At 35.1% G+C, this 17,517-nt stretch overlaps 1 protein-coding gene across 11 annotated transcripts in view; it reads right to left on the minus strand.

The window, feature by feature from the left end:
* Positions 1 to 4,004: 4,004 nt before the first annotated feature.
* The window catches only part of LOC110101426 (E3 ubiquitin-protein ligase MBR2), a 43,173-nt gene continuing 29,660 nt past the window's right edge, over positions 4,005 to 17,517 (minus strand). For 9 of the 11 annotated variants that reach the window (XM_020829342.2, XM_028700547.1, XM_020829324.2 and 6 more), the window contains 6 exons: positions 6,764 to 6,888; positions 5,985 to 6,662; positions 5,496 to 5,902; positions 4,602 to 4,700; positions 4,389 to 4,529; positions 4,005 to 4,307 (listed from right to left, as the gene is read on the minus strand). In XM_020829342.2, the coding sequence (XP_020685001.1) occupies positions 4,146 to 4,307; positions 4,389 to 4,529; positions 4,602 to 4,700; positions 5,496 to 5,902; positions 5,985 to 6,662; positions 6,764 to 6,818 (1,542 nt within the window). In that variant the 5' untranslated portion in view covers positions 6,819 to 6,888 and the 3' untranslated portion in view covers positions 4,005 to 4,145. Of the gene's footprint in view, positions 4,308 to 4,388; positions 4,530 to 4,601; positions 4,701 to 5,495; positions 5,903 to 5,984; positions 6,663 to 6,763; positions 6,889 to 7,002; positions 7,660 to 17,517 lie in introns of those variants that run through there. The other 2 variants (XM_020829347.2, XM_028700548.1) reach the window with 2 other exon arrangements.

The following is a 17,517-nucleotide window of genomic DNA, read 5'->3' on the forward strand; positions in this document are numbered from 1 at the left end:
TTAGGGCCTCGCTCGCCCGCTGCCTCGCCGAATTGATGCACCTCAGGTGTAAGACACATGCCTCATTTTCATGCCGGAAGACAGCTGATTCTCCCTCCTTCCTTCCTCTCTAGTTCGAACGGACAGAGCACACCACTGTCATTTCTCTCGTGCTTATATCTCCCTTATCCGACCCTTCAAAGCTTCAACACCTATCGAATAGTCGGCCTTACTGTTGCTGCTACTTAGCCCAACCATTCCTCCTCCTGTCCTTTTCCTCACTATAGCATGCAACAACTTTACAATCGACCCTGACCTCCCACCTGCTACCCATCTTCCTATTTGCTTCCCTAGTTACCTGTCGTCAGCCTCCAGGCTGAGCTCCTTCAAGCCTGTCACCCTCTTTCAGCAGCAGTCATAGATCACGTACATATTCAGCCACCGATGCCACACGCAGTCTAACTCGCAACTCGTTTTAAATTAACGGATCGGGTCGGGTTGGGTCAACCCAAAAATCAGGCAAGTCGGGTCCGAGTTGTAATTTCTGACCCGTTTGCAAAAATGGATCTAGTTCAGGTTAGGTCAAATAGCAACGGGTCAATATCGGGTTTGACTTGAACCTGACCAACAACCCATTTTTGACACCCTGTTAGGCTATTAGTATTTTTGTTACTGAAAAATTTAAATAAATTTATATTGACAAAATTTTCACTGCGTAACTTTTTTTTATATTATAGAGATAGATTATGAATATTTATTTGAGATTTTGGCCAAGTGATTTTAAAAAATCAGCAATTTTTATCTATTCAAAAATTTATTTTGACATTTAAAAATAGTTCTTTAGTTAAATTAAAATTTTAGAATGTTGTTTTATACAATCTATGTTAATTTTATTAATTTTTGAAAATATAAATTTTTACTCAATAGGATTTTTTGTTGCCTTTGTTAGGACTTTTTGACATTTTCTGAAATAAGCATAATTATGCTTTATATTTTACAAATCATTGTAAATGATTATCGATGATAATAAGTGTGTGAGGGAAAACAAGTAAATATTAGTTATTCATTGATGTTGGCTTGACCTGTAAATAATAGTGGGCTGACGGGCTTTTTTTTAAATATTATGATTGGGTGTTATCATTTACTGATTCACGTGATATAATAATTGAGAGTTATAAGGAGTTATTACTATGCTGACAAGCAAAAAGTGACGTCTCTATTTTCGTCACTCTGTTTACTATAATTGACAACGATGGTTTGGTGGTAGTGCTTAGATGGTGCTTTGGGGTTCATAGAGCCTCTTAGCTATGTTGAATCTCAAGCCTAGCTTAAAGTCTAAGCTTCTCCCTCCCTCGCACATGTAGAGAGTATGTGATTATTTATAGATTTTTGAGAGTAGCACACCCATAAATATGAAGAAAATCTAAAACACTCCATCATACAAGTAATATTGGCCTTGTCGAATTCGTCTCGTTGAGCCGCTCAATTCAACTATAAGCATGCTATATTTGGGGATCATTTGATCATCCAATTAATATCCTGAAATTTTCAATTATGCATGGCGCCCTTTATTGGGCATTCAGGCTAAATGTTTAATTTGATTATAAATTTAATAAATTTGGTTGAAATCAACTTAAAATTAAATATTATTACACCAGCTTGAACTTAATTAGAATCAAAACCAAACACAAAATTTCTTAAATTGACTTGTTTTTATATCACATTTACTCTTAATGAAAGCTTAAGATTAAGGTTGCATTTGGAAAAATGTTTTTACTATTTTTGGGGTAAAATATAGTCCTTAAAATAATTCGTTTTTTCATCGGTATTTCAAATTTTGGACTTTGAAAAGCAATTTTCGAAAAAAAAAAAAAAAACTTATAACGGTCTTAAATGGCTAAATCCCAATAAAGAAATAATCATAGGATGCCATAATAAAAGCGTATATTACAAAACCCATCATAATTTAACCTTCAATTGAAACAGTTTTTTTATTATTTTTTAAAATAATATTTTAGTATAAAAAAGTTTTAACTGAAATTTAAAAAAAAAAAAAGTCCTAAACTAAACCTTAGCTGCTGCATTAATAAGAGTTTTTACAATTAGTACAATACTCAGAAATGTAATTAGTATAAACGAGGCACATATATCACTATCCACAAGCGCCACAATTCATAGTAATTAGTATAAATGCAATAAAAAATACTAAGGTCCTTTTTATGTGGACATTTAGATCAATTAAGACAAATTCATACACACATGGCATTCACAAAATTCGAACTTAAGAGTTAAGACATCTTAGTTGATAGCTTAAGCTCACAATTGATCAAAATGAGTTGTGTTCTAAGGCTATTATGACCGGAGAGCAGCAAAAGCTTTACTATGTCATGCAATTGCAATGTTAGCATGAAAGGTGTCTTTGGATTGACGAATTATTACGTCCGGTCATCGGATGTTTGGATATCCAATCTAGACGCGTCATGTCACCCAAATACACTTGACCTGGGGTATTTTGGTGATGTGACGCGTCTGGATTAATGTCCGGATTCGTCCGGACACCTGACATAATAATTTGCCCTTTGGATCAGCTCACAAACCCAAAGTTTCAACTTCTCAACATTTCAAAATAGCATAACGTAATTAAAGTCCCTATTAGACCGACCTTACTAGCCCAGTTGCCCTTGTACTGCCATGCATAGTTGAAATTCAACATCTTAAGTAAAATTGATATATGTAAACCACAATAACAATAATAAGTTTTTATCCCTTAGAGATTGGCTACATGAATTTTTTTTTTCCCATTGTATTCTATTAAGAATTAAATTCTCTTTCAAATCTAATAAAAAAAAAATTTAAAACTTTTTAATCATATATATTTTTAGATCTGCCTCTATTTTCTCAATATAAGATGGATCTAATACATCTATTCTTCTAATTTGGTCATCAAAAAACTGATGTTTTATGTTATCTAACAATCTAAGAAGACCCAGAAATTGATATATATAGGCAATGTCAAAATTAGGATTTCAAATGTCAGGATAAATAGATTTAGGAAATTTTTTGAGGGGGAAAATTTTTTATGTTATACACAAAATTTTCTCAAATCTAAGAAGGATGAGAGCCACTCCACATTGCATGGTTACACCATTGTTTGGGAGTGAGTAAGCATTCAATAGGTGTTGTACTAAACAAAGAGAAATGTATTAAACAGATAAGAGGGTGAAATACAAATGGTGATACAGAATATCACTAATTCTCTCTCTAGTATTACCTCCCTCTCCAAATCTCTAGTTACTCATTTGCATAACATGGCATTTTTTGTTATTGGCATTTACAAGAGTCTAAAGATCGAGAGATTATTCTGTGCAGACACCAAAAGATGAGAACCGTTCGATTTTGTCTCTGTGACAATAAAAATGCAGCATGAACAGTAAAAGTATAGTTCTGTTCACAGAGACAAATTAGACAATTCTTCCCATCCAATGTCCACAGAGAATAATTTCTTCTAACGATCACATCTAAAAGAACATGGCTATCCGCCTGTTGACGTGATCATTGATGTTTAGCCACTTATTCTAAAGGTCATACGTAATGACTGTATTTAAAATAATAATAATAATAATAATAATGACTCCATTTGTGTGTAGTGTTTCAACACTCAACATCTAAAAAAAAAAAAAAAAAAAAAAAAAAAACAACACTGACATTTATAAAAAAAACAAGAATAACAACACTGACATTTATTAAGCAAAAGAGATTAAACCATGAGAAATTTTTTTTATGCTAGAAATGTTCATGAGAAGATACACCGTCTTAACACAAAAAATATTCAAACAGACAAATAACTAAGAGATTTAGCTATTTTCAGAAGAAAAAAAAAAGGAAAGTCAAAAGATTTTTTATATGAAATCAGTAGAAAGAAGAAAATCATAATAACTACAAAGCCGAAGGATTTCAAACTAAGTGCAAACTAAAGTAATAAGGTCAAGCATGCACCTGAATAATCTGATGTGAACTTTGCTGGATACCAAACGGAAGAAACACCATTAACATTTAAGAAACGATAAGCATTTGAATTTATCAATATTCATGAATCTCTACTTGAATATTATCTTATTTACAAGGATGAGATAATTATGAGATAAAGTTCTAGCAATTTACTAAAATTACATCAATAGAACCTGTTTGCCTTTTACTTTGTCTCCTAAAGCAGCAGATTTGCAAATTGGGCATGCATTCTTAATAAGAAGCCATTTCTTGATGCATCTGGAATGGAAATCATGTCTGCAATTCAGCCTCCCAATGCTCTGCCCCTCCTTGTATTCTTCCTACCATAAGTTTAAAGAACAAATTAAATTAGAAGAATGAAAAACAAATTCTTAAAGTAACAGTGTAATAATAGCTCTCACTAGGCAAATCACACAGCTCCCTTCATCTACATCTTGGATCACGCCAGAAGAGTATATCGCACTTGTCAAACACTTGGCCATATCACCTCCAGAGAGGCCAGTACTTACATTTCCAATTCTTTCACCTAAATCAACTAGTTCCTGAATCAAACAGAAGATGCTTAGCCAAGAATCATAAATATTTAGAAGTTCCATAAGGAGATGCTCACTAACCTCATAGCTCATGTTGTCTATATCCATTCTCATGTTTCGATGCTGATCAAGCATAGTATGATGGTCATTAAATATTGATCTATCGATCATCATTGCACTCTGCAAGCCCAAGTTAAAGACGCACGGCATCACGAGGAAAGAAAAAAGAAAAAATTTCTGTGCGAGCAAAAAAAAGCTGGAATGAACATTTTTCAACACCTACATAAATTTGAATGGCTAGCCTGAATCTAGATGGTCTTTCACTGGTAATCATTGAGCTTAAATTAAAAACAAAAAATCTCACAAAATGAAGTGCAATGTAAGTAGGGGTGTCAATTTCGGGGTCACAGGTTGGGTTCGCGTCGAACCCGAAACTGACCCGGCACTATTCAGGTCAACCCAAACCCGACCTGCTTCGGGTTGACCGGGTACGGGTCAACCCGACACGAGCCGAATGACTCAGGATGGACTAAAAATTGCTAGTTTTCAGGTTAAAAAAAACGGGTCAATCTCGGGTTTTCGGGTCAAAATGGGTCAATTTCGGGTTACTTGGTCAACTTGAACCCAACCCGATTTTTTAAACAGGTCGATTTGCTGAATCCGACCCGTTTCGAGTCAGGGTTGACCCTAACCCGGAATTTTTGGATTGGGTTCGAGTCGGGTTTTCGGGTCGGATCAAATATTGACACCCCTACATGTAAGCCTGTGAATTTGACTAGAAAATCCAAGATAGCTCAAATATCAAATCAATTTTTGGCTCGAATGAAATTTATAAGCATATATGTACGAGTATGTATACATATATTTATGTTTCCATATATGTGCATGAGTGTTTGCATGTAGGTTAAAGCTTTTAATTTGGCTTGAAATATCAAAATTCTTTTGAAGGAACTCTATCCAATAAAGGAAGATCACCTCATCATTCCAGCTACCATGAGCACGTTCCTCATTCGCAAGAGCGTTCATTCTATAGCTTAAACTATCATAAGAATTTCTCGTCCGTCCATATCTTTCGCTACTCTGCCCAAGTATTGATGATTTCCTGTGATGTCTCAAATGAGGCAAAACTTCATTTCCAAACTGTCTAGCATCCCCCACTGTCCCTGGCAATCCCACAGTAGTATAGCTTGAAGAGGAACTGTAAGGATTTAGTCTGTGCCCATAGTTAATGTCATCTTGCATTGGAATAACAGCAAGGGTTGGCACTAAAGTGGCTCTATGCCGACTCAAAACTATATTTGAGGAAAATCCTTCAGCAATTTCCATATCGGCGTCAGCCCCGCTGCTCGCAATGGGCTGGTTCATTTCATGATGGAAGAAACCTATGGCCCAAATTCAGAAAGATGAAAAGATAATTCACACCACCAAACCAACCATAAATAAATGAAATAAAATATTACCTACCTGAAGATAGAAACCTTCTGCCATAATCCAAGGGCATGGCTGCATCACCTGAAGTGCTTGTAGTTTGATGAAAGTGATGAGACAGGCTGCTTGATGCATGAGGACCAATCAAGTTATTTTCCATATGAAGGGAAAGGCCATGCCGGCTTCTAACATTTCTATGACATCCGGATCCTTCATCAATAGTTAAGGGTCTGTTGCTTGTGTATCCAGGAGGCAAGCAGATTGAATTATGGGGCAAGGAATGAGGCCCTAAGATTGGGTTTGGCATATATTGATCAGATGAAATTGAAACTCCATTTGAGCTTCTAGCACTGTAATATTCATCTGAGTTTCTTCCATCAAGAGCCATGGGATGCGAAAAGGATTTTCTTTTAAAATACGCCCTTTCATAGTCTGCTTCAGAGTTGCTGGCATTAGTTGAGACTCTAATTTCAAGCTGATTATCGTAAGATCCACCATTTGTATTAATATGAGGAATTATACAAGATCTGTTGACAGAAGAGTGGTGTATATGGGGATCACATGATAGTCCTGTATTAGCTGCTCTGTAGTTCACCAAATCGGAATTGGAACTTGATGAGAAATTTGTGTTAGAGTTTAGGGTATGATAAGCCATGGAACTTGATGCACTGCCTACTGCTTTATTTTCTTCAGCGAGGATAAAAATGCAATTGCCTACAAAGAAATATTGGTTTGGAGTTTATCAAACTTCTTAGAAGAAAATGCAGAAAATACAATTAGTTAAGAAAATAATAATAATATCAGACAGAAATTACCCAAATTTAAGCAAGGATCAGGGAGTCTATGGCTCCATACATTGTCACGATTCATCTCCAAAATCTCAGAGGAATCAATTAAGTGTCTTTGTATTACAACAGTCAATGGTTTTTACTAAACCGAACTGCACAAAACAGGAAATACAGATTGTTACAACATCAAAATGGTATTTCTGATTGATTGCAAAGTTAGGAAATATAGGAAAAAGCGCTTTGATAATTAAGATATAGCAACTTACATTGGACAAGGTGCTGGCAATATTAAGCATCGAGGAATACAGCATCATAAACTGACTATGCATGGATTAACAACAAAGGATAATAAAGCATCTAAGACATAAAGAGTGCAATGTTCTGAATTTATAACAGAATGTGAGCCCAAGATGGTTTTGCTAATGAAAACCTTAACCAGTTTGAGTTCTAAAGAGAGCCAACCTTGTGTCCCGGTTAATTTTCTTCCCATCAACTCTGCAATACAAGACCTCAATCATGACCTTGTACTACCCTTTTATACCCCTTTGGTATTCTTCTTGTCAAAAGTACAGTTTTGTAAATGGCTCATTGATGAAAGATTTGTGTCGGAGGCAAGCTTTACAAGTTTCATAGCCGAATGTTCAAAGCTGATGTTTATCCTCTACCTGAGCTAATTCCTATGTTATTGAATCCTCAGAAGCTAAGTCACACATCTTAACGATGAATCTATGACGGAAAAAAGAAAAGCAATGATTGCACAAAAACCCTCAACTTGACTTGCATACCTCTCCATATAATATCTGAATTTCAATTAAATATCGTAACTGAAGGTATAATAGAAGAATGGATACAAGAACAAAGTAGAAGTATACCATATGAATATCAATATTTAAAAATACTCAACATATTGAAACATGTAAGCTGCAAACCTCACAATCAAAAAGAGGGTATTCCTTAAACATGCTTTCCTGGCATTGTCCTGCCCCTTGCTCTCTTTATAGTAAAGGAAGAAAATGATTTATTTAAAGGAGCATCAAACTAAAATTAGGAGGATGAAGACAGGCAGTGGCCATAAAAATAGACTTGGCAAACGAATGATGAACCCATAACCTTTCACCAATGAGTTCCTTCTGGCTCTACTTACGATTCCTTTTGAATACCACACAATCAGACTCTATGACGTCCTGCACGTAATTTGTCATTAAAACATAGGATTGAATGCCCGAGTAGACTGACCAGTTGTACACTGATATCAGTGCATCCTTTCTCCTGTGCAAAACTTAAGGCCAATAAGCGTATTTGGTCGTAATGAACTTCAACAAAGTAGAGGTCAGCCGCATAAATCTACTTCGGTAATAAATTAAAAAATAAGAAGTAAAGAAAAACAATTTCTTTAACTAAGGATGTTGAATCCTTAGAATTATTTTGGATGGTCTTCAAGTATTTTTCAGAAGCTTCAAGGAATATGGATTTTGCATAAATATCGCCAAGAATCCACTTTGAGCTGATCAGAAAACAGCTAATAACAAAATCAATTTTCATACTGTAACAGTTGAAACTTCTAACACTTACACAACCTCTGCCCTCAAAAGGATTAACACCTGAAGGAACACGTTTCAAGTTTCAACTTAAAGCTTTGTTTGGGAGGGCTTTCAACTTAAAACTTTTTAATAGAGAAAAATTAATTTTTGTACTAGAAGGCTGCTTTAAGAAGCAGTAAGAAAGCCGTCCCAAACGAAGCCTAAGTTTTTCCCAGGCCAACAATGCTGCGTGAATCAAATACTCTTAGGCATTGTTATAGGTTTATGCCTGAACTGCCAAAGAAATGCTGCAGACCAAATCAGCATATATCTCACAACTCATGAATCATAACTAGCGTCAAAAGAAAAAACATAAGTTTTCATAACAACAAAACAATAAGATCATGCAAAGTGACGTGAGGAGAGAGACACAGAAGGTCCGCTCAACTGCTGCCTAATAAGCCTTCATGTATGCCAAAGATGTCACGACGCATGTTTCACTGCATGCAGTAAGATACTAGCAGCAAGAGCAAGTTGATTAGTTGACATATGCAACAAACTGAGACGGCATATTGGGTTTCCATAATTAAACAAATTCACCTCTATCAACGACAACTTCTCCATTTTATTGCATTTAATACCAAGATATCATTAGACTAGATATGTATGCAGGAGCTATTACTTGTGTTCAAACGCAAGGTGGTTTGACCAAGTATTTTCCTATTTCGGTTGGGTTACATCAAGGATCAGCCTTAAGCCCATATCTTTTTGCTTTAGTCATGGATGTTATGACTAGACATTTGCAAGAGGATGTACCTTAGTGTATGATTTTTGTTGATGATATTCTTCTTGTTGATAAAACTAGAGAGGGAGTTGAAGGTAAACTTGAATTATGGATGTCAACCTTAGAGTCTAAATGTTTTCGCTTGAGTAGATCTAAAATAGAATATATTGAGTGTAATTTTAGTAGTAATAGACCTAGTGAAGGGACTGTAACTTTGGATGATCAAGTCATTAATAAGAGTACATGTTTTAGATATCTTGGATATATTGTTCAGAGTGATGGTGAAATAGATGGGGATATTATCAGCAGAATTCAAGATGGATGGTTGAAGTGGAGAAATGCATCGGGCTTGTGTGATAAAAAAGTACCTCAAACTTAAGGGAAAATTCAATAAGATGGTGGTAAGGCCTGCAATGCTTTATGGTGTCGAATGTTGGCCATTAAAAGAGAAACATAAAACTAAGTTAAGTGTGGCAGAGATGAGGATGGTCAGGTGGATGAGTGGCTTTACCCTTAGAGATAGGATATGAAATGAGCATATACGTGAAAAGGTTGGAGTAGCTCTAATAGAAGATAAGATTAGAGAGAGTCGCCTTAGATGGTTTGGTCACATAAAACGGCAACCTTCCGATGACCCGGTTAGGAAAGTAGAGGTATTGTATTTTACTTATGTTAAGAAAGGTAGAGGCAGACCTAAAAAGACTTGGTTAGAAAATATTATAAATGATCATTCTTTATTAGATTTAAACGATAATTTGACTTTTAATAGGACACAATGGAGAAAAAGGATTCATGTAGCTGACCTCGCGTAGTGGGATAAAGATTTGATGTTATTGCTATTGTTGTAATACCAAGATATCAGACATAGCTGACATGTTAGACAATCAACAAACTCTGACACATAATGGTCACTCCGGAACGAGGCTTTAGGCAAACAGCAGGATCAGTCATAGAAAACAAGTTATCCATGCAAAAAAAATTGAGCATGTTTATATTACATATGCGTATTATAATTGTTAAACTAGACATTAATATCATTCCATGCGTTTTACTCAAGGTAGCCCTAGACCTCGTTAATAAGGTTCACTATACATCAGATGCTAATAAATGCCATGCAGAAGTGATCTATGCAGCATACTAATTGGACGTATATGTTTTGGGAGTAAGGTAGAACAATTAGGGAAAAGTATAGGTAGAAATCTCAAAAATAAATATAGAAAAATAAAAAGGGAGCTGTAGGAAGTACAAGTAGTTTCTTACATAGCATATGCGTGCACCACAGTAGATAACATGAGATAATGTATTTACCAATCATTAGATAGATCATTATTTTATAATATTGCAAACACAATACTTTACATCAACATAGGCAAGATGAGGAAAGAAAAAGCAATGAAGACCAAAAAATTACTGAACTTCAAGTGGACAAAGACAAATGAGATGAAGCTCTAAAAGGTTTAAAATAGATGATCGATAGCACAATCACTTTAAACTGTTTCAGTTATCCTTGGTAGCATACAGCTCCTCATGCTCTATGTGCGCCTGAAATTTAGCATAGTTACTAATCCAGCACAAACTAAAAAATAAATGAATCCAACAACATAAAGCAAAATGATGGTATAATCTTCAACTGAGATACCACATGTTATTTTATAAATTTAGAGATTCAATGCTATGAGTTCTAAGATTACTCTTGTTAGGGAGCTCTTAGACTCCCACTGATACTTAAGTTGCCAAAAATATAAGATCCCCTTCCAGAAAGCTATAAAAAATTTAGGTTGATGACAAAATCAGTTCTTGGACTTGAAAATCCATAAGGTGCTAATGGGGTTACAGTGCATAAAGCTCATAAAGCATACCATATGTGTAAATAACAATAGAAAGATAAGATACTACTGTAAATGAAGCGATTGTCAACTGCTCATACCAAGCTGCCTTGCCATCACCGGATCTTTTTTCATTGCATCTAATTCTAGCATAATAGCATAAATTATAGTAATTGTTTGCAAACCTAATCAGTGCAATTGATGTACAGCAACCCCCTTTAAAGCTGGTTCTTGTAGAGTATAGCAACTAGTCAGCATGAATCAGTGAAACCCATGGATTAAAAAGGCCTTTGAGGCGCACACGTCAAGGCTTGCCTTATCATGAGGCATCCAAAAACTGCCTCGAGGCTCATGCCTTACTGATCTGAGTAAGTCTTACGCCTTTTTTTATTGAGGCATATGCTTTGAAGCTAAATGCCTCGATGAGTTTGAGATGTATGCTTCAAATTATAATATAATAAGAAATTAAAAAAATTGTTATATGATATTGTGATATATCTAATATAATTTATAACATATTCTAATTTAAATTTTTTATTTTAGGATTTAGAGACAAGAAAGAGATAGGGGCTATGAGTAGGTTGCCTGAATCTTTGAGCGTGGAGGGCTATGAGTGGGGAGCGTCATGAGGGACTGAATAGTCTGGGAGAGATTGAGCGGCTGTGTGCATTTGTGAGCCAAGAATGTAAGTTTTTTAGCCCCCAAAAAGAAGAAATTTTTTCTTTGAAATATTTTATTATTTTTCTTTAAAAATTTTATTTGTATTATTTTATTTTACTTCTTTTGGGTTTCCTTTAAATATATTTTTTACTGTTTTTTTACTTCTACAATGAACTAATTTAATATGTTGATAGTTTATGACATGATTATGAACTGTTTTAAATTAAATGTGTTTTTTTTTAGGGTTACCTCTCAATAGGTCTAAAGGCTTACACTTTGCCTTGCTAAAGAAAAATGTCTAAGTGCCCCATTTCTCCTTTAAACCTTTAGAAACCTACTTAGTGGTTCTGCCAAAAATCAGTTCAACATACACCACAGACAATTCACTAGATAATTTGAAGTTGTGTCTTCATTCATGACTACACATCCAGTAGAATGAGGAACTGTATAAAAACTTAAAGATATTTGACAAATGGAAAATTTGGAGCTTAGCCTGAATAGTAAATTAGTTGTCATCTTAACAGCAGGTTCTCCATCCTGTTCCATTCTTCAGCTGCATCCTCCAAACAAAGCACTTTCGCCCTTCCTCTGCCTAAACTTTGCATTATTAATCCAGCAGCTTCATACCTTCTCAATCTAATCATCTAAACCTTTTTTAACCATTGATTCTTCGCCTATTGCTCCCTTTCCACACTTAGACTTCGTTTGGGACAACTTTCTTATTGCTTTCTTAAATGATTTTTTAGTACAAAAATTTCTAATTTAAGAATTTTTTATACTAGAAAACTACTTTAGAAAGCAGCCAAAAAATTGTCCTAAACGAAGCCTTAGTCTATGAGCTTCTTCTCCCCCTCCCTAGCCAATCCTAGAAACACCATAAGAAAAATGCTAACATCTTCTGCCCAATAAAAATATGCAACCTCGCAATACCTTCACACCATTTTAATGGAATTTTTTGAAAGTCAAGAGGATGATGAAATGGGCTGAGGTCGATGTAAAGAAACTGTCTTCCTGATGGTTCAGGTTAAGCAAGAATTGACTGTCGCTGATATATGAGATATAAATGGGCACCTTGGAAATAAAAAGGCATCATTGGTAAAGGGTGAAGGTATGATAAAAATAAAAAACAATCTATAAAGTGGGCAACCATGAAAAAAAAGTATGACGTTAAACCTTAAAAACACATAGAAAAGTGGAAGTAGGTACGCATTAAAACTTTAATTCCAATAAGAAACTACCATAATAAGCTCATTCCACCACCAACAACAAAAAAAGTCTCAGTCCATCATAGAACCTTATTGTGGGTTATGCTAAACCCAAAATAATACCAAAATAGAAAATAAATACAGGTCGAAGCACATAAAGGAGTATCAGCATCATAATCATTTGCTGGACACATTAGACCTTTTTTGCAAAAGGTTAGATTATCATAATTGATTACAACTTTGAAATTAAAATACCGTTAATAACTTCATAAGATGATCACTAGAGGTATAGAATGCATGGAAAAATGTGAAACAGCTAAAATAATTGTCAATAAAAATTCAAAATGCAGGACTTTCGGAGCAAATTTTGAATGCCAATAAATACTGGAAAGTTCTATTAAAAATAATGAAGGAGAGCACACTTGGTGTGACAACCGGTTCTTCCGGCCGGTTCAACTGAACCGGCCTGCTCACCCTTTTTATACCGCGAACAGGAGGGTCGCGGAACAGAACAGTTCGCACGAAACAGAGAGGGTCGGGCGACGGAGCGTTCGTGCGGGAGAGCAAAGTGAGTTTCGTTTTTCTAATTTTAGCACGCGATTGTTTTCAATGACAGGAAATAATGATTCATTTTCATTCTTATCATTATTAGAGTGTTGTTTTGGGAGAGATTTGAAGAACGAGAGAAACAGACGATAAGGATTAAGGGAAAGGTTTGTTGATTTTCTTTCAAATTTCTCGTATAAATTTTCTCCCTTTACTTCATCAAAGTGAATGATATGTTTCTTGAAAGATAAGGAAGGTTGAAGCGAAGAAAAAGGAAATTTCGAGAAGAAGGATTTTGAGAGTTTGAGAAGTCTCCATTCAAAATTGTAAGTGAATTCCTTCCAATTTCAGTTTTAATGATATTTAGAATTTAAATCAAAATATTATTTTAATAGAAGTTATTGTTTGAAATTAGGGTTTTAGAAAGTGAAAGATCAAGTCATAAGTGTTGATCCCGCGAGGATTCAACAAGAAGAGAAATTGATTCAAGAGTAGATCAAGCATCGAAGACCTGAAAAGTTTAAAGTGGGTAAATTATATTATTTATGTTTTATTTATGATTTCAATTTTCTAAATAATTGATTAAAAATCTTATATTATTAAATGTTGAAGACAAACCTTTATGATTTTATAGTCTTAAGAAAGAATCTATATGTTATAAAGGTTTAAAAGCTTATGGAAAAAAGAAAAGAAATATTTATAAAAATACATGTTAATTATGTTATTTGAAATGGTAATAATAAGGATAAGAAAAGAAAAAGAGAATAAAGAAAAAGGGTATTGAAAATGACAGGAGTCACCCCCTTATGGTACTGGCTGGGGAAGCCGTACTCGTGCATGAAAAAGGAAAAGAAAATTTTTATGGAATTGGGAAAAGGGAATCATATGGAAAAGGTTGTACCTTTTAGTACTTTGAGACGGTACTCCTGTACAAATCATATGGGAAAAAGAAATATAAATGAAATATTAAAGATAACAATTGTTTCAAATTGATATAAATGAAAAATATCCAAAGAAGTATAAGTTAAGGAAATGAAAGAAGTACGGTTAAGAAAGGATAGAAGAATCTTAATCTATAATTATAATGATCAATTTATATAGTTACCCACTGAGTTTACTTAGTAAACTCAAACCATGAGTTTAAATGTTTCAGGTAAGTTCCTAAAGAAATAATGGCTGAAAGAGAAGAACATGTTTACAGAAGACGAGGTGCAAATGACAACAGGTAAAATATATTTTGTATTTTTAGTGGCTCTTTATCATGAATGATATAGTATTATATTTAATGAATTTTATCGTCCGACTTTTCGTACCCGCCTCATTAGATCGAGCATCCGGGCCGGGTCGTGACACTTTGAATGAGTTAAATGGTAGGAAGTGTTTCTCCCACAGCCTGATGACACTTCATTACTAGAAGAAGACTACTCTTGGTACAAGCTGAACCATAAAGCACTGCAATTTTGGCACTGCAATTTTGGATCAGCGTTGGGTTCATTTGAAGGTCACAAAAGGTTATGGGAGGAAGACTGATTAGGAAGAAAAAAGTAGGAAAAACCATCTAACAAGATGAAAGTAGAAATCAGAACTGAGTTAATTATTCTTTGTTGACTTCTCCGATGGATGCGTGGCTTTACACTAAGAGATAGAATTCAAAATTAGTATATATGTGAAATGGTTGGTGTAGTTCCAGTGGCAGATAAGATTAGATAGAGTCACCTTAGATGGTTTGGTCACATAAAATATTGACTTTTCGATGAACTGGTTAGAAGAGTAGATGTATTAGTCAAGCTTATGTTAAAAAAGATAGAGGTAGACCTAAAAAGATTTGGTTAGAAACTACTAGAAATGACTTGTGTTTATTAAATTTAAATGAGAATTTACCTCTTAATATGACACAATGGAGATAAAGGCATGATTATGTTGTTATTGTTGTAAATAAGAGCAAAGGCCCAAATGATGATAGAGAAAGAGGCCCCAAACAAGTTTGAATAAGGTGTTCGTGCTGTAATTGATGAGCTCCGTGAAATCAATCTAGGCTTGGATGTGGAACCCTGACATGCCTTTGTCAAAGGCTTATGCTCTGACTCCAATATAGAAAGATTAGTGGAAATTTGTACAAGTTTCATGATTGCTTTGCTTGTATTTATGCAATAATGAATGGTTTAACTCCAGACGTAGCATTTCTCTTGCTTGTAAGCAATACCCTCGTTGAATGAGGTTAGAGATTGAACAAGTGATTGGAAAAATGAAGAAGTTATCAAAACACATTTTATTCAAGAAGAAAACTATATTAGGTAGCTTTTGTAGCTTGAGCACAAAATCAGGTAGACTATATTCCACTAGGAAGCTTTTGTAGCTTGAGCACAAAATCAACTTAACATAGTCTTTCCCAGTTATTTAAAGCCCAAAAAAATTTAAAATTTTATCTTCCTAAACAATAAAACTCATATTTAATTTGTGGAAATTTAGGATTCCAACCAAAATGAGGAGAAATTCAAAAGTTCCCTCCAAGAATTTTGCCACATTTCTTTGAATCAATCCTAAGTCAATTGGCTTAATTTATTTGATGATTTTTGTCAACTAGTAAAATCATATAGCCTATATTATTATAGCATGCCCACTGCACGTACATATGTACACACTTGCATAGTATGCACCTCTTTATTTTACAAATTTGTAGATTTTTCCCAAGGATCTATATTGTGCCAACATATTTGATACAATAGGCATCTAGGGATTTATTTGAAAGCCATGTAACAAAATTTATAATGAAGATTGTTGAGCTCATTTTTGAGTGAGGTCAATTCTCCAAATAAAAAATCAAATCCCCACACATAGATCATTAAACTCCATTCCAAACTTAAAATCCAATTCAGCATTGTGCTTTGGTATAGTAATCAAATCATTGACCCCAAAATCATTACTTGACAGTCACCCTTGATTATCATTTGATCATCAAATCAATCACTTGATAGTCACCAAATGATTGTCAGTGATATGATCATTTCGAAATCAAAGCTTCCTCAAATCATTGATCTTCACAATCAACTCAAAAATCCAAGAAAAATCAAACACCAAATCCTTCATTTGACAGTCACTACTGACTATCACATGATCATCTATTCAATCATTGACAATCATCAATTATCAATGATATAAGCATGTCAAATTCAAAACTCCTTTAAATCATTTGATCAAATCAAATTCAAATCAAATCCGTTGTTCAAATCTGTGGGCTCCGAAAATTCGGCCCCGGCCTCCACTCGCTTTTCTTATTCGACGAGGGAGTTTTAACGAACTAAGTTCCGAGGTAAATTTTGGAAGGCAGATGGGTTTGTAGATAAGACACTACCCAGAGATTTCGCCCTCATTTTGTGAGGACTTTATGATCTGAGTTCTGGTTTCCTATAGGCGCAAGCCCCTATAGTTAATTACCCCTCCCGATCACGAGAGAGAACTTTCGATTAAGGCTAGTCGTCAATCAGATACGTAGAATATACGTGTTATCTGGCATATAGTAACAACAATGATTGGATTTGGAAATTTGAAAATGATTAAGAATTTGGGAATTTTGGAAAGTAGTTGGGAATTTGAAGATTTTATATTTAAAGTAGAAATTTCACCATCCTGCACTTAAAGCTGATGGTGGGGGAATGGATGATAGACCCGATCAAGATCCAATGGTTCCGTCATCCCGGGCCATCGTGGTCCCTGGTCTACTTAGTCAGAGGAGGTAGTCGACCCAACCTGACAGAAGGATCCTTGTCGGCAGCCATGGGTTGCTTCGTCCAAGGGAACCTTATAGACCGGGGTTGAATGTTTGTCTAAGGGGACAAATTTAAATCCACCTTAGCTAACAGAGGGCTTTGTGCCCTATCGATCATATCCTATTGATTCATATCTCAAGGATTTAACGCCATTAAGGAACGTATCGGCTCTGGCCATAACCGCTATCTGTGGTGCCATTTGGCGGCAAAACCACTCGGTTCAGAGGGCCCCGGGTCATAACCGTTTACCTGCAGTGCCATTTGGCGGCGAAACTGCCGGTTAGAGGACACGTACCACGCCCTTACTGGCAAGAGATTGTTTGAGAATGGATCCTAGTGATATTTTCGACTAGGCATTAGCTCTTTGTGAGCTGAAGTAGATTTTGATTTGTCCACCCCGGCAAACTGTTGCGGAGGGTGGATGGATTTTGCTTTAAGTACAGATGGATGATTTCAATTTTAAATATTTTTGG

The sequence above is a fragment of the Dendrobium catenatum genome, unplaced genomic scaffold (genome assembly GCF_001605985.2).
Source record: "Dendrobium catenatum unplaced genomic scaffold, ASM160598v2 fragScaff_scaffold_1553, whole genome shotgun sequence".
Classification (NCBI taxonomy): domain Eukaryota; kingdom Viridiplantae; phylum Streptophyta; class Magnoliopsida; order Asparagales; family Orchidaceae; genus Dendrobium; species Dendrobium catenatum.